Source organism: Eriocheir sinensis, unplaced genomic scaffold, assembly GCF_024679095.1.
Source record: "Eriocheir sinensis breed Jianghai 21 unplaced genomic scaffold, ASM2467909v1 Scaffold72, whole genome shotgun sequence".
NCBI classification, from domain to species: domain Eukaryota; kingdom Metazoa; phylum Arthropoda; class Malacostraca; order Decapoda; family Varunidae; genus Eriocheir; species Eriocheir sinensis.
In genome coordinates this window covers 566,594-588,997 of record NW_026112076.1, presented here as the reverse complement: position 1 = coordinate 588,997, position 22,404 = coordinate 566,594, and the positions used below count along the sequence as shown (strand labels likewise).

The window sequence follows — 22,404 nt, the reverse complement described above, 5'->3', positions numbered from 1 at the left end:
TTCGGTTACTTGTGGGTAAGCAGCACTCGTTTGCAGTATGGAGTATACTACTCGGAGACATACGCGGTAAGTAACAGATTTTGTTATCTCAGTTGATAGTTTTAGTAGTATGAAATTAAGTAACTATGATATGAAGAACAGAACCAGCATAAGGATATTACAAGCGCAACGCGACGCTCAGCTGTTGGTTTTTTTTGTTGTTTACAAAAACTTCGCGCCAAGAAGCCTGCTGGGAGGACGGGCTCGCCTCGTACAGGTCTGAGACGGGGAGAGTGGCGGCCTGGCGGGGCAGCACGTATACATTACTCCAAGACAGCTACCCAACATTTGTCTCAGGGTATGTAGTGGTGATTGAATGGTTGATTTACCGTAGCTTGTATGCCATTTCAATATTAATGTGTCATTCATAATAACACCAGTACTTGTAAGCCTTCAACGTAGCAACCTTCCCCACCCCACAGCCAACACCCCCAACCATTACTTGTCTGTCTAACGTGTAGTGCCAAGCCTCAGTTCGTATGTCATTTCAATATTAATGTGTCATTCACATAATACCAGTACTTAGTAAACTTTTAACGTAGCAAGTTCCCCACCTCACAGCAACACCGTGGCCACAGCCACCACCCCTAACCATTATACCTGCCTGCCTAACGTGTAGTGGCAAGCCTCAGTTTGTATGCCATTTCAGTATTAATGTGTCTTGTTCATATACTCACAGTACTTAATAAGCTTTCACCGTAGGAAGCTTCCCCACCCCATAACCACCCCTCCACAGCCACCACCCCTAACCACCCAACCGTTACTTTCCTGCATAACGTGTAGTGTCAGTCTGTTCATAAGCCATAGTAATAGTATGCACTTTTGGTGCTCGCCTTAAAGCAGAGTCTACTGGTCAGGGTGCTTGTGTATATTTGAAATTAAATGTATGCTTCCAGTTACTAATGATTAGGGGTCTTACTTAATATCTAGGCGCCAGGCTGTTCCATGAGTCCACCACTCAGAAAAAATTAATGGCTTCTGAACATTAGAATATTAAAAGCTAAAGGGCAAGTACATTTAAGTACGTACTAGTTATTTTCGAGTAATCAGTTCTGACATGGATTCAGAGTTTGCATGTCCCCACTGTAATCATGTATCTAGGTCTATTAGAAATTATGGAAATCATTGCCTGTTACATTCAAATGAATACAGAAGAGTTATCAGTTGCCCATTAGGGGGCTGCAGACGGAGGCTTTTCTCATATACAGGGCTAAAGGCTCATATATATCGTGACCACCAAGAACGAAGGTCAAAAAATCATGAAAAAATTTGGCTTTGAGTCTCCATATGAAATTACAGTGTAAAACGCTGCTGTGCCAACACGTTTGTGATGGGATCAAAGATTTGTTTAATCATTTAAGACAGCACATGGATGACGGCACCAGGGTTCAGTGCCCATTTAATCAGTGCTCCAAAATGTTCTCAAAGAAGACCACATTTAGTGTACATTTAAGTAGATATCACAGATATCAGACAGTTAAGGACCTGCCAAGTGAAATGATCTGCTCATCAAATTCAGATTTTTTTGGTGACATGTCGCTAAGCTCGGGGGATTCCACTACAACAGAAAATGATATTCCCATAGGCCTATGTGAAGGGACCAGTGATGAGGAAATACAGACCACAGATGATGAATTATTTATAAGAAATCTTGCTTTGTTTTATTTAAAATTGTTGTCAAAATACTTGCTGCCATCATCGGTTATTCAGTGCATTGTGGAGGAATTTCAAAATATTCACTCACTTGGGTTTTCTTATTGCCTGCAGAAACTTACCACTTCATTGAAGCAGCTTGACATTCCTGAACCAAAAATTGAAGAAATTATAAATGGCATTGAAGAATCTGATATATTTTCTAAGTGTAACAGTGGACCATTAAGATCTAATTACAGTCGTAATAAATTCTTCAAAGAGACCTTTATTTACGTTCAGCCTCGGTGTCATTATCTGGGAAGGAACAGTCAGAACAAAGAGTGCACCTATCAATATATTCCAGTACTTGAAACATTACAGTGCCTTTTTAAGGACGAGTCTGTTTTCAAAGAATACATATTAACATCAGAGTACCAAGATCAAGCACACGGTGACTGTTATGTCAGTGATATTACTGATGGGCTTGCGTTTAAGAGTAATGGACTATTTAAAAGTTATCCTAACTCTTTACGGCTTATTCTTTATCAAGATGCTTTTGAAATATGCAACCCTTTAGGGTCAAGTAAGAAGAAGCACAAAATTCTTGGGGTTTATTTGACGCTTGGCAATTTTCGACCTCATCTTCGCTCTGTTGTTGATAATACCCTCTTAGTTATCCTGTGTAAAGAAGTAGACTTGAAGCATTTTGGCCATGATAAAATATTTCATGATTTAGTTGAAGATTTAAAGAAGCTGGAAAACAATGGGATTCAGCTACATAATGAAAATGTGAAAGGGACACTGTATTGTATTACAGGAGACAACTTGGGGTCCCATGGTGTAGGTGGCTTTACTGAAAATTTTAGTACAGTTGAACACTTCTGCCGGTACTGTACCATCACCCTCACAGAATTTCTGAGTGACCCTGTTTTTGTTGGTACACAGAGAACAGTGGAAAATTATAATGCAGCAATAAGGCATCTTGAACAAGAACACATTGTTTTGAATAACATTAATGGTATTAAATTTAATTCTGCTTTCAATTCTTTGAAGTATTATCATGTTTGTGCATCTGGTCTGCCACCATGTTTAGGTCATGATATTTTTGAGGGTGTTGGAGATTATGATTTAGCCATGATTCTGAAGAATCTCATAAATGTTAAAAGATGGCTAACGTATGCAGAACTCAACCAGCGTATAAATTTGTTTCCTTATCTTGGTACAGATGCTGCCTCAAAGCCATGTCAGGTGAATGTTTCTGGGGGTAGACTAGGTGGTCAAGCAGCACAAAACTGGTGCTTAATAAGGCTGTTACCTGTTATTATATGTGATGTAGTAGGAACGAAAAATGAAGATGATCCAGTTTGGCAGTTGTTTCTTTTACTGCATGATATCGTGGAAATAGTATGTGCCCCAAAGATTAAAGACTCAGACATTGCATATCTTTCTATACTCATCGATGAATATCTAGAAGACAGGCTATCATGTTTCCCGGACGAGAAACTTAAACCCAAACATCATTTTTTGAAACACTATCCGAAGCTAATTTTGCAGTTTGGTCCATTAATACACTTGTGGACACTGCGTTTTGAAAGTAAGCATTGCTATTTCAAAAGATGTATTAGAAGTGCCCAGAATTTCAAGAATGTCTGCCAGACAATGAGTGAAAAACATCAATTATTACAATCCTATAAACAGGCCAGCCCCTATTTTCAACATAGAGTAGAGGTAACAAAAAGCATTCCTCTAATTTCAGATACATATAATCAAGGTATCCAAACAGCCATAAAGATGTGTCAGATTGCTGATAGTGCAGAAGTTAGTCTGGAAGTAGTAATAAAAGGCAGTCATTACAAAAAAGGGCACTATGTTGTATTAGGTAAAGGTGAAAATGGCTTACTGTTTGGAGAAATTCAGTTCATTATATTGAATCCTTGTACACAAGTATACTTTTTAGTGCAAGAATTTAAGTCACAGCTTTCAAAAAGCTTACATGTATACACACTATTGCACAATTCGACACCCACTTCATTTCAATGTATAGAGTCTTCAAAATTGATCAGTTATGTACCTCTTAATGGCTACAAGAAAGGAAAATCACTATTCATCCCACTCAAACATACCATATCTTCATAAGACATTGTTTAATGAGTAAGGTAAGTTGATGAAAATATTCATTGGGGACACCAGATTTTATGGATTATAATATTGCTCACAAAAAAAAATTGTGGCATACTTAGGAATCCTTGAGAGTAATACAATGCCCTATACTGATCTGTATTCTAGGCAGTAAAATGTATGGAGTAATGGAACATGATTAGAAGGACGCAACGAAAGATTAAGTTGAACTGGAAACTGATCGTCAAAGTTCCGTACAAAAAACTGAGACGTGGACTTGAATTAGTGGTACCCAAGGACCATGATGGGTATGAGGCTGATGATAGTGATAGTGACGTGTGTAGTACAAGTAGTCGAGACACACTGATTTTGGGCCCTGTTGAGGCAGGTAAGTGTCAATTAATAAAATACTATGTATTAGTAACGGTAACTCTTGTACAGTACTCCCACTTACAACACACTTTGGACAGCACAATTCACGTACACCACTGAAGCCCCCCCCCCAAAAAAAAAGTAAAAGTACAGCACACACAGGTGCTGCACAGAATCGTCTTGAATGGTGCCTCAGGTCTGAAGAGTGCATCCTACTACTGTACAGGACAACTTAGTCCAGCACACAGCTCTTCGAGCATAGATTGAAGGTGGCTTCACATGAGGTAACTTTCGATACTGACTAACACTGTTACATGCTTGCGGGCAGGTGCTCCCAATTATGATTTTAATGTAATATCATCACATGGATAGGGCAACATTGCTGCCACAAAGGATTGTTTTTGGCCATGATGTTGGTGGAAGTGCAAGGTAAACAAAGGAGAGAAACTCCTCATTAGAGTTTTAGGATTATTTTTCTAACACCCATCATTTTTTTTGTAAGATATGTTGTTTGTGTAGATATTTTGTGATGAAAAAATATATAAAGCAGACTTAATATAATACTACTATGTACTGTGCTGTACATGAGGGTACTGTACTTGCTTTATGAAAAGTTGTATAGATTATAAATTTACAAGTTTGTATAAAAAGTATTTATATAATTGTTCATTCAGAAATATTCGTCATTGGTAAAGTTCTGGAAAAATACAGTAAACCCCGCATGAATTGGATATACACTTTTCGGATATCAGATCTCTTAGACACTTTATGACCCTTGGACAAAATCTGGATATCCCGGATTGTAGTTAATCATGCGTGTGTGTCAGAGTTTCTGGTGCCAACCAGATGCCTTACGCTGAAACTCTATAACTGGGAATGGAAGCAATTTGGACACCTGTACTTAAGCAGTACACACAATGACTTTAGGTGTCTTAAGTGTATGAGAAAAATTGATGATTTAATATTACAGTAATCCCTCGATAACCAACAGGGCCTCTGACGTCATGCCATATCTAAAACGTCGGTTATCGAGATCCATTTTCAGTGTTATAATGGGGGGGTTAGGTTCCTGGATGTTGGTCATCGGTCCCCATTTTCAATGTTATAAGGGGTTAGGTTCCTGGACTGTTGGACAATCCCAAATTTCACTGTGCTGGGATTTCAGGAGACTGGTTGTGGAGATCTGGGCAAAGTAGGTGGCTGCATGAGGCAAACAATGTCAGATCTGTGAGGGTTTTAGTAATTTACTCAAAAGTGTGTGTAGTTCCAGGGAAACAGTGCCAGATATATAGGGTTTGTTGTAATTTGAAGGTGTCGGTTATGTGAAGCGTCGGTTATCGGACCGTCACTTATCGAGGAATTACTGTATTTCAAAATGATAAAACAGTGAAATAATAATGGGGGTTGGGGGGGTCCCAGAAGACCTGGGGTTTTCAGTAGTAAACAGACTGGAAACAGCCCATCGGATATCTCAGATTTTCGGCTATCTCGTATCTGCTTTTCCTCTGATTAGTGTGACTTATGCGGGTTTACTGTATACCTCAGAAGTGAAACTAAACAGGACTATAAATAATTTGGGAACCTCTTTACACAGTAGACCGTTGACATAACACAAATTGGTATAAAATGTTCCATATAAAGTGACATGTAAATTTAGGAGTCCAAAATCTATTGAAAACGAATCCTCACTAAATTACGAGAGTTGAATTTGTCGCTCATTTTTCCTAAACACCCCCGTTGTGCTAAGTAAGACATGCACCCTTATTTCAGTACAACGCGATATTAGCATTAAGCGAACTTTCCTGAAACCTATCTCGCGTTATATCGACGGTCCACTGTATTATCATATCCATTTTCTTATGTACTCTTCTTCATTCTAGCACTAATTGCTAAATTACTACTTATTTTTTTGCATTTTTCGTTTTTTATCTTTTTTTTTTTTGTCATCAGAGCTGTGAAGTATGGAGGAAATCAAGAATGCAGTTCAGAGTATTCTTCCCAATCTTCTTCCACAAGTACTGGAGGAAGCGTGTGAACACCTTATAGGTTTAGGTGTTGAAACAGAAGATGACCTAAAGTATGTTAAGTCATCTGATCTTCCGATGCTGAAGGACATTCAAGTGCGGAAACTTATTCATAACTGGCAACAAGGTACAAAATTATTTTAAGCTAAATTTTCTTTAATTTTTGCAGCAGATGTGGGTGTTATCTACTCTTAACATTTCATGAATTTGTCAGAGATAATATACCTTATGAAATAAACAGATACATGCAAGAAACAAAAACGCCCCAAAACCCGAATAACTTGGAATCTGAACACTGTTTCTTTAACTCTTAGAACTCAAACGCAGCCGATGATGGCCATAACATATAGGACTGTTTTAACTCGTTTGTTTTCACTGGCAGAAAAATTTGCTATTAAATTTTTGCCATCAGCACTTCTCACTAAGGTCAATGCAGTTATAAATACTTTCATTTATACACTGTATTTACTTTTTTGACACTTTGAGTTTTGAGGTTTGACTGTACTGCCCAGGAAACTTAAGAGGCATCATGTTATATAGGTTTTCTTTTTAATTACATTTCAGGGTCCACACCATCTCAGACATCACAAGAGACTGCTTTATCAGACACATCTATAATACCTGAATCGGTTTCACCACCTTCAACCTCAGAGGAAGAAAGAGAAATAGCAGCAAATTTACGGCCTGGTGTAAATCCTGTTTGGGCAGATGAATTTGAAATACCATGGTCAAAATTTTCAAAGAAAAATCTAATGACATGTTTACAAAAGAGGTTAAGACCTAAACCATCAGCAAGAAGAGAGATGGTGAGAATTCTAGTTGATGAAATAAGTAAGATCTCTCAGAAGCCAGGTAAAAGGTCACTAGCAACAATTGCACAAAAGATTGTGAAGACATATCCTCAGTCTTTCCTAGATGAGATTGAAGGCACTCGTGTTGGTACTGGATATGATTCCCTTCTGAAACAATTGCAGTCACGGTTTGACAACATAAATAGAAAATATGACAGTAACTCATTCAAAAGGAAACGTAGAGGAAGATGCTGTGAGAGCTGGTCCAGTCACCAAAATATACTTGCATGATAAGTATGGATGCATTAATTATATGCCGAGTGATTACCCAGAGGGGGAATCAGAAACAACACAAGAAGATAAGCAAAGCTTATTAAAACAGAAATACAAAGAAAAACTTCATGATGAAGTGGAATAGCTGATGAAGGATACCTACTTTTCTCAAAGGCAAGACATCATACAAAGGAAAATGGATGTTCTTCATTTAAAAATAGAATGGCCTTATTTATTTGAGGCAGCAGGAATGTTCGTTCATTTTATGGAACTCACTGGCATTAACATAAGTGAAAAAGTAGAGTCTGCCATTGCTAGTAAGGGAGCACGAATTCTAAAATGGATAGAAGAAGAACCAAACATGAATATAAGGAGAATTCAACAGGAACTTGTGGAGGCTAAATGCTCTGTTGATAATGGCAATGCAGAGGTAGCAGCTATGATCTGTGCTGCTATGTCTTACCTAAATGAAAAAGAAGACTCTCTGTATGTATGTGTAAAGGTTAGTTTTCTATATTAATAGTTCAAGTTGTATACAAAAGTAAATACCATACTAAACTGATGATCTAAAAAATTCCAATATGATCATACATTGTGTGCCTCTAACAATGCGTAGTAGTACAGTACTTTGACAGCTGAGTTCTGGGAACTGGAAGATTTTAACCCCTTGAAGTGAACCTTCTCTGTGTTTGTTCGTCCATCTGTACCTGTGCGTCGCACCGAGTACCTGTCTGTCTCCATGCACCTGTATGTATGTCTTGTCATTTTGTCCGTTTGCATGTATCTCTGAACTCTTTGTGCCTATTGTGCTCTATGTGTTTGTGTTGTTCTTGTAGGAGTAATTTGTTATATGTTCCCTAAGTGTGAAGGCTTTCATTTATATTTATTTCTGCTTATTCATTTTTCAGCCAACTGCAGCTAGACCTGAATTGGAAAAGGACCTTCCCAAGACACCATGTTTAATAGGCTTTGGTAAGTTAAGCTTGGCTGATATTTACCAATATTATCATGAAACCTAGCTTTTATTTTTATGGATAATGATATGCAACCAAAGGAGGTTTAGTGCTGCAACCCTTAACAGTGTAAATTGTGGTAGGAGTACACAATTTTATGGCAAAAATATTGAATAATTCAGTTTATGGAGGTAATTTTGCATATAGATGGATAATATTGCTTTTTTCGGGGGGGAAAAAAGGATACATTCAGTAGAATGATGCTTAGGGTGAGTGATGAGTGCTGTAAGGAGAGAAAGCAGGCAAAGTTAATTATATTGCAACACCCTACAGACTATACAGAAGAGAGGTGAAACTATTATCATTATTTTGATTATTTTATTATTATTATTATTATTATTATTATTATTATTACATGATCTTTTGGGACAAAGGCTGGAGGTGGAGGAGGTTAAACATCTAAAAGCAGTTCTGTCTTAAGCATAGAAGGGTGGACGGAGCGGTTAGGATGTTAGAGGTGTATCATAAAATTACAAGAGAGGCATGTTAATTTTCTTTATTACATTTCAGGGGCATCAAGGTTGACGGCAACCAGATATATGTTGTCAATTGATGGTGTTGTTGTCACTGACCATATCGCAACATTTACTACTGGGCTGGCTATGCTGCTGGCCTCCTACTACAACTTCAATATAATGTACCCTGTTGATTCTGCATCGACACTGGAGTTCATTCAAAGGTAATTATTTTCTTAAATGGAACTTAAGGGTAAAAATGTCTAGAGGGAGGCGGGGGCCGAATGGATAAGGTGGTGAGCGTGGGGTCGGACTGATGTCTATGCATGGGTTCGAACCCCACCAGTGCCACCTTGAAACTTTGTGTCATACGCCGAGTGTCGTAAAATCACCTACATGTCACCCTGATAACCGAAATCTAGTTGCACATGCAACAAAGTTGAGTTCGGGGAGGGGGGGCATGGGTTTCTAAAAGTGTCACTATAAAATCCTTGCCTCCACCACTATCGGGCTGCCCTGAACGACATCAAAGGACACATAATGCCTACCGGTGCACACAGGCTAGAACAAAGAAAAAAATTCCATTGTTACCTGTCAAGAAATCATAATTTTCTTCTAAAATATCTTTACGGTATTCTTTTGAAACTGAGTAGATTGTTAATGAGCAACATCTACTTCTGTGGTATGCAGTTATAGCTTACATATTAAATTTAGTACATAGTGTTGTTAAGGCTGAAGAAAAAATTCCAGTATTTACAACACGTATATTTCTGTCTATCATTGCAGATGCTTTGTTGGCATCAATCCAGAGCGGGGCAGCAAGATTGAAGTAAAGAAGCACTGCAAGAGACGCACCCAAGTCCATCCCAGAGTTCTGTCCCTGATTAATGCTATTGCTGATGTAGAGTGGAGGTGCTAAATCCACAAGGTAATATTCATTACTTCTGAAAACATTTTTAATCTTTAATAATCTTTTGACTGCTCCCATTAGGGGTCGCTACAGCGAATCACTGTTCTCCAACGCGCTTGGTCTTCTGCGTCTTCCTGTGTCACGCCCACCACTTGCATGCCTCCCTTCACAGCATCCATAAATCTTCTCTTTGGTCTCCCTCTCTTCCTCCTGCTGGGTAGATCCTTGTCCAGCATCCTCCTCCCCACATACTCCTTGTCTCTCCTCCTGACATGTCCAAACCACCTCAGCCTCGCCTCTCTTGCTTTGTTCCACAACCTGGCGTACGTGTGTTATTCCTATGTCGTAATCATTCCTGACTTTATCCATCCTCGTCACTCCAAGAGGAAATTGCAGCGTCTTCAATTCCGCTCCTTCCAACTCTGCCTCTTTGTTATTTTTTGAAAAAGTTAGTGGTACTGTTTCCATACCGTACAGCTTGGCGGGTCTCACTACTGTTTTATTAATCTTCCCTTTTTTTCTTGCGGAAACCTTGCTGTCACATATCACTCCTGCTGTCTTTCTCCATCTATTCCATCTTGATTAAACTCTCTTCTTTACCTCCCTACCACACTCTCCATTACCCTGTACAGTTGACTCTCGTTTAACCGACCCCAACGGGACCGGAGAGTGGTCAGATAAGTGAAAAGTTTGGTTGAGCGGGTTAGAAATAAAAAAAAAGCAAAAATTTTTCTGAAATTATTTATACAGGCTCTACAGCACCTAAGCTGCCCTATGCACCCCCTGAAAGTATAAAATATGGATTAAAAAAATAAAGAAAGAAAGAAACCTACCTTTTTTCCCTCTTAGTACACTGCATGGACCTAAGGCAAGCAAAGGGCCGGGGTGGTACAAATGTACCCTCATGATTCCTAGACAGCTGTGTATTGTGTAATTATTTGTGTTGTTTGTGAAGTCTTAAGACAAATAACAATTAAAAAATTGGTTATCCGACTTGCTATCCAACCCCCTCAAGGGTCGGATAATCGGAGGTCGGATAAACGTGAGTCTACTGTACCATGAACCCCAAATATCGGAATTCGCCAACTTTGCCGTCTTTACACCTTTTAGCCTGTTGTCTCCCCATTACCTCCGTTGAGACACGTACTCAGTCTTTAATAATGCTCATTATTTTTTTCCCAAGAAATTGTGAAGCACTTCATAGGATTTGGTTAACTGAAAGTAGCCTCCAGGAAGTTCATGTACATTTATGTATTTCATTCATTGATTTACCATTTGATTTTGCCCAGAATCTCCTCCTATTGCTACCACACCCAAAATTTATTTGTTGATTTATAGCTTTTATTAGAGGTGTTATAGTGTTACCACACCAAAAAATTACTTATTTTCTTATAAATTTTATTAGCGATGTTATGAATACGTAGTGACAGTTTGAAATTGGTTGTATGTTTGTGACAGTGGAAGGGGGCTGGTCATTCTTATCTGGAAGCTTAGTGGGTCTTTTCTTTAGTCAGTTTTCTTCAATATAAATAAACATCTTGCCCTGTAGTATGTACCTAGCTGATATTCATGTAATATTACGTGTTCAAGAATCAAGACAGCAATGCCAATTTTGTTTCATGTTTATATCTTGGTCTTAATTATTACAGGTGCTGTCAGCCAGTGGAGGGGAAGGAACTGGAAGGTGATAGAAACTGAGCGCTACTCGACTGTATCAAAGTACTCTCCATGCCTGATGATGCACAGTGTAATGAAATTTCTACAAGTAAGGTTTTTTTTCTGGAATGGTCCTTTGTAATGAAACACACACACACACATATATATATATATATATATATATATATATATATATATATATATATATATATATATATATATATATATATATATATATATATATATATATATTAGTGTGTGTGTGTGTGTGTGCATGGATAAATATAATATTTTATGGTGCTTTAGTTTTAAAACTTTGCTCGGGTAATTTCTCCTTTTACCTCATTCAGATTCCAAAGGCTAGATTATCTTTTTCATGTGAACACAAGGAAATAAGCATTTAACAAGCCTGTCAAATAGGCATTCCTGGCATATGATAAACCTTACATTCCTTTAATGCTTCTCTCTTACCTTAAGAATGGTGATTTTATTTTTGTGTACTTTGGCTCAGGTGGAGTGTTTCCTACAGAGATAAGGAATATTTTGTACTTCTGTGTCCTGCCAAATCAGGTAGATATGTGATACTCAAGATCTGTTAAGAAAAGTATCGTTCATATTAAAAAAAGGTTCTTGAAGTGTAGCCGTCGATGTAAGTTATTCTAAGTACTGAATTTTAGTTTTAGTATTTTATTGTGTATATAATAATATTGTTGGTAAATATTCAAAAGCCTCGTAAGCGCTGAATAGTCAGCTTTCCGCAGTATATTCATTTTAAAACGATTGTCATGAAAAATGTTGCTCTTGATTTAGGATATGCAGTCAAAAGTTTTTGGTTGTCATTACTGTAGGAATTGACACAAATCTGTATTTGCTGCTTCACATGATAAGTTGTATACAGTATTGAACCTTGATATATCTAATTTGGTCTTTATCAAACATGATTTTTCTAATATCCTATCTTTTCTGCATATACAAAACTTTTCTCTTGGCTCATGTATACTCGGTACTACACATACAGAGGTAAACAAACTTTCTTCTGCTTTGCTGATAAAATGGTTTATACGGAAAAGGGCAAATGATGACACCATTATATATATATATATATATATATATATATATATATATATATATATATATATATATATATATATATATATATATATATATATATATATATACAGTAGTACCTTGAGAGACGAGTTTAATTCGTTCTGTAACTTAGCTCGTAAGTCAGTCTAATCGTATGTCAAACAACAACAGTATACTTTATCAATGCATAAAAATATATATGAAATAAAAGAAAAAGTTTTATTTAGTGTTCTTTAGTGCTCGTATCTCAAAATTACGCTCGCATCTCAAACAAAAAACGGACCAAATCGTGGCTCGTATCTCAAAAACTCGTATGTCAGGCTGCTCGTATCTCAAGGTACTACTGTATATATATATATATATTTATATATATATATATATATATATATATATATATATATATATATATATATATATATATATATATATATATATTATTTTATTTTATTTTTTTTTATTTATTTTTTTTTTTTTTTTTTTTTGTTTTCTCGATTCAGTCTTCACCCCAATTGGATTGATATATTAAGGGTTTGCATACTGTGCTGCTAACATAAAGAGTAAATAATGTGGACATTAACCAGAAATTTCTTACAACTTCTTACTGTTAATTTATTCACTAGTTCTTGTAAACTACAAATATTTTGGACCAGTATTGTAATTCCAGTAAAATACAATAAAATTGAGAAATACATTTTTTCCCTTTTACCCGTTTTTTTACAGGTAATTTACCCTTTTACTCATTTTTTTTACAGGTAATTTCCCCTTTTACCCATTTTATTTACAAGTAATTCCTGTAAATCGTATACAGAAATTATACTGTAATATTTTACAGAAAATAAAAATACATAAAGCTGTAAATTTTACGGAACATCATTTACGGAAAAGTTGTAAAGTTTTACAGAAAAATAAAATTACAGAAAATTGTAAATTTTACGGATAAAGTTTGGCAGCCACATTACCAGTGAATTTTCTGTAAAATTTACAGATTTTTTTTTACAGTGTACGCTTGCTGCAACATATGCTAGCCAGTCCTCCCAGGTATGCTGAAGTCCGCTTACGACCGGGGGCAAGGCATCTAAAAATTTCCTATTTGCGCGTTCAACAAGGCCGTTGCTGGCTGGGTGATAACTGACTGTAAAAGATTGTGTAATGCCAAACTGTTTGCATATTTCTGCTAAAAGTTGATTTCGAAATTCGGTTCCATTATCACTTAACAACACTCTAGGTGTGGAATACGGACAAATTAGATGAGTTATTAGGGCATGAGTAATGGACTTAGCAGATTTATCTTTCACCGGGGCTAACACAACGTACCGCGACAAGTGATCTACATAAACCAAGAGGTACCTATAGAGCCCTGGTGGCTGGCGGGAAGCTGTAGCAAGTCAATAGAAACTACATCCCAAGGCCAGTCAGGGGGCGGGTATTCTAGGATCGGCGCAGGCCTAGGCACCGTTCCTTTATGCTCGGCACACTTGACACACTTAGCCACATGCGCGTCAATGTCTACACGCATAGTTGGCCAAAAGTAGACCGCTCGGACCGCTGTTAATGTGCGTTCCTTCCCCGGGTGACCAGCGATCACCGCGTCATGAGCTAAGTTCAGCACCGCCGGTACATAACACTCCGGTATCACAAACTGTGCGACAGACTCCTTTTTGTGGGGTCAGTAGCGGCACAAGACGTCCTCCTGTGACAAAAAAAAAATTGTGAAAAAGACACAGGTAGTGGCGGGAGACTTGTTTCATCACCCGACTCCAGAGCGTATATTACTTTACCACAAACGTCTTGTCGACGCTGGGCTGCTGCTAAATCCTTTAGAGTGAAAATTTGGTTTTCAGTAGGCGTTTCTGTCACTGAGCCAACAGGTACGTTTCTAGACAGTGAATCCGCGACGACATTCGCGCGACCAGGTAAATACTTAAAGGTCGGCCAAAATTCCTGGATGGTCAGATACCACCCTGCGAGTCGACCGGTAAGGTTTCTACCCTTAAAAATCTCGGTGACTGGTGCGTGGTCCGTAAGACAGTGATAGGAGAGCCAAGGATAATATCCCTAAAATGTTTAAGAGTCCAAACAACCGCTAGGGTTTCTTGATGGGTCACTAAATAGATCGAGTCAGCCTGGTTTAAACTACGACTTGCGTACGCAATGGCGCGATTTTTACCGCGAGCGTCCGGTTGCATCAAAACAGCACCAAAACCTGGGGCTGAGGCATCTGTATAAAGTGTAAAAGGGACGTTGTAGTTCGGGAAAGCCAAGGCGGGAGCATTGATTAACGCTGACTTCAAGTCGGTAAAACTCTTGTGTTGTGGGGCATTCCAATAAAAAAAAGTACCTCTTTCTTTAAAAGTTGCGTTAGAGGCGAAGCAATTTTGGCAAAACCTTGTATGAAAGGCCTATAGTAGCCGGACAACCCAAGGAAAGACCGAACGTTTTCGACGATTTGGGGTTGCGGAAAATTCTTTATGGCCGATATTTTATCGTCCATCGTGTGGATTCCATCTCCATCAACGGTGTGGCCTAAAAAGATGATTTTTGGCTTTAAAAATTCACATTTAGTCAGATTGGCCTTAAGGCCAGCGTCTCTAAGTTTAAGCAGAACTGCTTCTAATTTAGCTAGGTGACTGTCGCCATCCTTGCTACATATGGTTAAAGCATCTAAATATGCGTTGACGTCTTTGCCTATCATGTCTGAGAACAATGTGTTGATCATCCTCTGAAAAGTAATGGGTGCGGTTTTGAGGCCGAATGGCGTCTTTAATCATTCAAAATGACCGCTAGGGGTACTGAAGGCTGTAATCTCTCTGGATTCAGCTGCCATCGGCACCTGCCAGTACCCACTTAAAAGGTCAAGACTATTGAAAATAGTATTCCCTTGCCCCAGGGACATTAACAAGTCACCTAAAACGGGCAGAGGGTACCTATCATCCTCAGTCACGTCATTTACTTTCCTATAATCGATGACAGGCCTGAAACTTCCGTCCTTTTTAGGGACTAGGAACAAGGGCGAGTTCCACGGAGATCGGGAATGCCGAATAATACCCTGGTCCAACATTGTTGTGGCTTTTTAAGGTGTTACTTTTTTAACGTGGTTAACGACGAGGCGGCCACCAGCCACCATTTTATGTTATGTTATATTAGAGAGATATAACACTTCGGAGAGGTCCGTAAGCCGCTGTTCACCACTTTTGTTAACGTCTTTTAAGCGTGACTTTTAATGTGGCGAGTGTTAAGTGTTAATGTTTGAGGCGCGAACTGCTATCTCACGTCAGGTCCGGTGTACCGTTGCCTGCTTCCACAATTTGATAGTAGTAGGTGAGATAACACAATAGCCCTTTACTTGGCCGAGCGGTAACCGTTATAAGTTCACTTTAGTTCACTTTAGTTATCTCTCTCTTAGGGCAATACCAATACAAAATGTAATTTTAACTATATTAACAGTTGTACATAAAGTTTACAGTTTACGTGAGCGAGTCGCACGCACACCAGAGCCAGCCACACCAACGTGCCCGGGACCGGCGAGCACCACTGGCCCGCCTGCTGCCCGCTGTCTTCTCTCGACTTCTCCCCGTATTCCTGCTGTTCGCTCGTTTTATTTGCTTGTTAGTTCGTCCGGAAGGGTGTGGGTTCCGGTTGATGACTGTTGATGAAAGTCATCATTTGCTGATCCTAGTGACAGTTCATCACAGCTTCCCACTGCCATCAGCTCTGACGTGTTCCATAACATCCTGGCAAAGGCACTGAGCCTGTGCTTAGACACACTGTCACACTCACATGTACATTATAATATACACATTACATCAGTCGGTTCCCTGAAAGTCGCAACCTCGCGGCTCACCCCACCTTTACACGTTGCTGTACCTATCCATGTTAAAGTCGCCCAAAGTGTACTAGCTAAGCGTGGTCTCGTTATAGTTGCTTTAAAGATTATCACAAAAGTCAGAGCCCGCCTAACAATACAACATAGGGAAATGCCAATGATAATAATCATGGAAGTAACAAAAAATGGGTAATGTACAGTCGACGATAGAGAGTAGTATCACGGTTTTCAGAATGTTTGGCCTGGTGGCGGTATCTGGCAACTATACCACGGTGACGCATTCACTGGCGATGTTAGTGACGCGTATCAGTGTGTACCGTGTGTGTGTGACCGTATATTTATAATATTGTATAATATTATATTATATCATAATATAATGTAGTTAGAAATATACCAGATTACATGAATTCAATTTAGAAATGCGATAATGAATGTCTTCTACATGATGATGATGATGACGACGAGGTAAAACATCACGAACAGTCTGAAACACTTTTTCTTCTTAAACTTTGAAAATACCGTGTGCAATGCTGTCCTTCACAGAGGCAGGCAGTAACTAATGCTCCTTACCATCAAACAGCAAATAGGCTTGAGGGTCTGTTTAACTCGCAGCCTTAATTCCCGTCACTATAAAGCCTCAAAGACAATTCAGATCATAAAAAATCTAAAATTATTTCTCCGTGAAGATTACGTAATATCTAAGTATAAATACGTGTGTGTGTGTGTGTGTGTGTGTGTGTGTGTGTGTGTGTGTGTGTGTGGAGTGCGAGCAAGGAAAAGCCCGCGGTCGACGACGCCATCATGTGAACGTTTATAGCCTATTATTACGTATAATTTATTTTAATAAAGAACAAGATCTCGGCTGTCAGGGATTTATTTTTTAAGTTAAAAGGCATAACAATCTCCCTTAATAAGTGCAGTATATTTTTAAATGTATCATAGTTTGATAAACAACTTAGAATTGCTCTTGACTAAATTTGACCGAAACTAAAAGCTCGTGTCAAAATGTAGCGACAAAGCCTAAAGAAAAAATATTTATTAAGCGTTAGCGACGGGCACTTTTGATAAATATCTATCTTAAAATTATGGAGAGTGCACCTGTGACCACCGATCACCACAACAGTACGATTTCGATAGGATATAATAATTTTCATGTCGCGTGGAGGGGTTGCCAGGTGTCGCTTTCTGAACGAAACTTACTGGACAGTGTGACACTACTCTCTATAGCCGACTGTACATACAGGTTGAGGTTATAGGGCTAGAGTCGTGGACGTGGAGTTGAGTACTATTCCGAAAAATAACAAAATAATAGCTCGAAAAATTATTTACATGATACATCCTAGAAAAATTAAATTGACTAAACTGTCATTGGGATACATGGTAATGGAGCTATTTGGAATAGTAATAAGAAAAAGGAACAATCCTTGAAGAAGATCTGCTACACACTGAACCTTCGAGTCACACCTGGACACAAAACTGTCGCAGAGAAACACTCATCCGTTGCGTGACAATTAATTACCAGTGTCGTTACCCTCGGTACACCTTTGAGACGGGTGGGGTTTACAACAATAGATAAGGTTGTGTGGAAAGAGGTAATGTTATCCGTAGAGTCTCCTAATAGTTACAATGTGATAACAAGGACAAGTCTGGAAAACCTTAGAAGCATCGGCAGTCAGCACCACTAACTCCTAATGCTCAGTTTGACAGGTCTACAGTACTGTAAAAAAAAAAATCCTGTCACCAAGTTGTGAAATCACTGTTGGAACAAATATCACTAAAATATATAACTCCAGCATAATCGATTAAAGTAATTCCAGCATTAATAAACATCAAATTAAAAAGACAAATTTCCACCTATCCCTCGATCGTAACGAACGTGGATGACTGACATCTGTGACGCCAAAAATAATTTCCGTAACGGGTAATAGTGGTATGTCAAGCAAAGGGTAAGTAAGACTTGTCTGCATACTTCCAAAGCTTACAGATATTCACATGATGGTTACAATAAAAGTTAGGGACACCATCTGCTCAAGTTTAGTTAGGTCTGTCATTGCAGAGAAAAAGTATGTTTTAAGCAGAAGCACATGAGGTTCAAGGTTAAATTGTACCTATCCCTATGTTAGTCTACACCCTTGGTCATTACGGCTCCAATTAAATTAAGAAGACTAACTGCCTTGCATCAACTCAGCAGTAAAATAAAATAGTGGGTTAGAGTGAAAAGTATTACTCAAGGACTCCCCTTCTCGCATGAAAAAGATGCAGGCAACAGCTCAGGAACCAAATATAAATTAGTAAATGCGAGGATGCAGGTTACAGTCGTATGGTGGAAAGATAGACAAAGCAGCGTCAGGCTGAACCTCAAGCCGGCGCTAGTTTTTGGAGACGATCACTATGCACATTGTGTATTAAAAAAAAAAAATCGTGAAGCTCAAATTTCCGTCCACCTATTTATCTAACTATTTCTGCCTAAACCACGGGTAAAAGAACACACCAAGGATATTTTTTTTTTATTATCGCTGGTGACACCCAAAAAGGTTTAGGTCAGAGGGTCGAAGGCCCCCCTCTCCGACGGCAAAAGAAGCTTCAAAAAGGACCCAAAATTACTTTAAGTGCCATAAAAGTTGGCTGATAAAACCGTGTAGGTTGCCAGTGGGGCTGTAGTCAAGGGATACTGCACTCCTTCGAAGAGGAACTTTAAGGACAATCATGTACACAAGGAACTCTAGTAATAATGTAGCATTAGCTACAGAAATGGTTTCTCCATCTGTCCAGTTTCCTTGTTTAAAACACGAGATAAAATCAGTAGATAGCCTATAGGCGTCCACTGGCCTGTTAAAAAGGCCACTCGTTTGCACAGTGTCCACAGCAAAATTTACACCCTTTACGAGGCTGTGTTGCCCATCTTCCCCAATTGTTTCAAGAAAAAGTGACCGAAACGCATCATAATCCTTCCGTCCTGTGAACGCGCTCCTGTTTATGAGGGCCATTCTCCCGTTCACAGGATTGACCTTCGAGTGGCTGAGAGATATTTTATCTCCCGGATTTGACACGAATGAATGTCCATGACAATCTCACTTTGAAACAAGAAGTCCCTGGTCGAATAATCTGCCTCCCCTGCTACCCTGCGAAAGGCCTAACTGCTGTTGCTGTTAGCGGGTGACTAGGGGCAGAAGCCATTGTGGGATTACTAAGGTAACTAAATAGTAATACCTCTTGGTTGCTCATGCAGCGTAGAAGGAGGAGCAAGCACCCTTTGAAGACTGCTACCACCCCTTTCATGACAGTTACCGTTATCCGTGACGGCACTGTCATTTCTCTCTACCCACCCGTCATAGTCCTCGGTGATAGCTTGTAACTTCGCGTCAGGTTTCTCAGCCATTAAAAAGAGATACTAGTAAAATGAGGAGTAAAATGGTAAAAGAAAAAAAAATATCACTGCAAAAATAAATAAAGTAATAATCATTCACCGCTAAGTATGTGCTCACTCCTCTCCGATGCTTTTAAAATGCATAATAAAAGAGGAAAAAGAATAATGAGTGAGGCTTAGCAAGACATAACTTCTCCAATGTGCAATAAAACACACAAAAGAAAGGAGAAAAGAAAATGAATGATTATACATAAAATGCGTAACAATGATACTCAAGAAAAATAAACTTCTCCACTGTGCAATAAAATATACAAAAGAAAGGAGAAAAGAAAATGAATGATTATACAGAAAATGCGTAACAATGTTACTCAAGAAAAATATTAAACATCCACACGCCAGAAAAATCAACAGCTAAAAAATCTAATAGATTAGAATCGCCCCCACACGCCTAAACACGTGAACATAATAATAGTACTTCACCTGAAATCATGTTACAAGTGGTGTAATTACGGAAACCGTATCATTGTATATATATATATATATATATATAGATAGATATAGAGATATATATATATATATCTAAAAAATATATATATATATATATATATATATATATATATATATATATATATATATATATATATATATATTTGTAGATATATATATATATATATATATATATATTTTTTTACAACAAAGGAGGCAGCTCAAGGGCACACAAAAAAACAATAATAAAAAAAAGCCCGCTAGTCGCTGCTCCTAAAAAAAAGAATCAGAAGAGGTAGCCAAAAGCAAGATCGAATTCGGAAGGAGAGGTGTCCTGATACCCTCCTCTTGAACGAGTTGAAGTCGTAGGCAGGAGGAAATACAGATGAAGGAAGATTGCTCCAGAGTTTACCAGCGTGAGGGATGAAAGAGTGAAGATGCTGGTTAACTCTTGCATAAGGGTTTGGACAGTATAGGGATGAGCATGAGTAGAAAATCGTGTGCAGCGGGGCCGCGGGAGGGGGGGAGGCATGCAGTTAGCAAGTTCAGAAGAGCACTCAGCGTGGAAATATCGATAGAAGATAGAAAAAGAGGCAACATCGCGGCGGAATTTAAGAGGTAGAAGACTATCAGTAGGAGGAGAGCTGATGAGACGAAGAGCCTTAGCCTCCACTCTGTCCAGAAGAGCTGTGTGGGTGGAGCCCCCCCACACGTGAGATGCATACTCCATACTAGGGCGGACAAGGCCCCTGTATATGGATAGCAACTGCGCGGGGGAGAAGAACTGGCGGAGACGATACAGAACGCCCAACCTCGAGGAAGCTGATTTAGCGAGATAGGAGATATAAAGTTTCCAGTTGAGATTTTGAGTTAAGGATAGACCGAGGATGTTTAGTGTTGAAGAAGGTGACAGCTGAGTGTTGTCGAAGAATAGGGGATAGGTGTTTGGAAGATTGTGTCGAGTTGATAGGTGGAGAAATTGAGTTTTTGAGGCACTGAAGGACACAAGGTTCCTTCTGCCCCAATCGGAAATGATAGCCAAGGTCTGAGGTTAAGCGTTCTGCAGCCTCCAGTCTGGAGTCGTGTACTTCCTGTTGTGATGGTCTTCTATTGAAAGAAGTTGAATAATGCAGAGTGGAGTCGTCGGCGTACGAGTGGACAGGACAGTTTGTTATGGAAAGAAGACCATTGATGAATAACAGGAAGAGAGTGGGTGATAGGAAAGAGCCCTGTGGAACGCCACTGTTGATAGGTTTAGGGGAAGAGCAGTGACCGTCTACCACCGCAGAGATAGAACGGCCGGAGAGGAAACTGGAGATAAAGGAACAGAGAGAGGGATAGAATCCGAAAGAGGGCAGTTTAGAAAGCAAAGACTGGTGCCAGACTCTATCGAAGGCTTTCGATATGTCTAGCGCAACAGTGAAAGTTTCACCGAAACTGTTAAGAGAGGATGACCAAGAGTCAGTTAAGAGAGCAAGAAGATCGCCAGTAGAACGCCTCTTGCGGAATCCATACTGGCAATCAGAGAGAAGATTAGAAGTGGAGAGGTGCTTTTGAATCTTCCGGTTAAGGATTGATTCAAAAGCTTTAGATAGACAAGAAAGTAAAGCAATAGGACGGTAGTTTGAGGGATTGGAGCGGTCACCCTTCTTAGGTACAGGCTGTATGAAGGCATACTTCCAGCAAGAAGGAAAGGTAGATGTTGACAGGCAGAGACGAAAGAGTTTGACCAGGCAGGGTGTCAGCACAGAAGCACAGTTTTTAAGGACAATAGGAGGCACTCCATCAGGTCCATAAGCCTTCTGAGAGTTGAGGCCAGAGAGGGCATAGAAAACATCATTAGGAAGAATCTTAATAACAGGCATAAAGGAGTCAGAGGGGGGATGAGTAGGAGGAATATGCCCAGAATCGTCCAAGGTGGAGTTCTTACAGAAAGTTTGAGCAAAGAGTTCAGCCTTAGAGACAGATGAGACGGCAGTGCTGCCGTCAGGGTTAAGGAGAGGAGGGAAAGAGGAAGAAGTGAAATTGGAGGAAATATTTTTGGCTAGATGCCAGAAGTCACGGGAAGAATTAGAAGAAGCAAGGTGTTGACATTTTCTATTTATAAAAGAAGTTTTGGTAAGTTGGAGAATAGATTTGGCACGATTCCGGGCTGAAATGTATAGATCAAAGTTGGTGGGAGTTCGAAGGCTCTGGAACCTTTTGTGAGCTGCCTCTCTATCTTTAAAAGCACGAGAACAAGCATGATTAAACCAAGGCTTTTTAGCATGAGGAGTAGAGAAAGTACGTGGAATGTATGCCTCCATTCCAGAGACAATCACCTCTGTGATGCGCAGAGCACACACAGAGGGGTCTC

General features: G+C 39.1%; 1 protein-coding gene across 1 annotated transcript; it reads left to right on the top strand.

The window, feature by feature from the left end:
- Positions 1 to 7,430: 7,430 nt before the first annotated feature.
- On the top strand, positions 7,431 to 11,379 carry LOC126994093 (uncharacterized). The gene is made up of 5 exons (XM_050853342.1): positions 7,431 to 7,751; positions 8,158 to 8,221; positions 8,773 to 8,941; positions 9,504 to 9,645; positions 11,277 to 11,379. The coding sequence occupies exons 1-4, from the start codon at positions 7,446 to 7,448 to the stop codon at positions 9,634 to 9,636; spliced, it is 672 nt and encodes a 223-aa protein (XP_050709299.1). The 5' UTR covers positions 7,431 to 7,445; the 3' UTR covers positions 9,637 to 9,645; positions 11,277 to 11,379.
- The last annotated feature ends 11,025 nt before the right edge of the window (positions 11,380 to 22,404 follow it).

What these genes read in the sequence shown, in the direction of transcription:
- LOC126994093 (XM_050853342.1), top strand. Translation starts at nt 7,446, where the DNA reads ATGGATGTTCTTCATTTAAAAATAGAATGGCCTTATTTATTTGAGGCA. An exon ending in CTCTGTATGTATGTGTAAAG is followed by an intron (nt 7,752 to 8,157) that starts GTTAGTTTTCTA and finishes TTCATTTTTCAG; the next exon opens with CCAACTGCAGCTAGACCTGA. An exon ending in ACACTGGAGTTCATTCAAAG is followed by an intron (nt 8,942 to 9,503) that starts GTAATTATTTTC and finishes CTATCATTGCAG; the next exon opens with ATGCTTTGTTGGCATCAATC.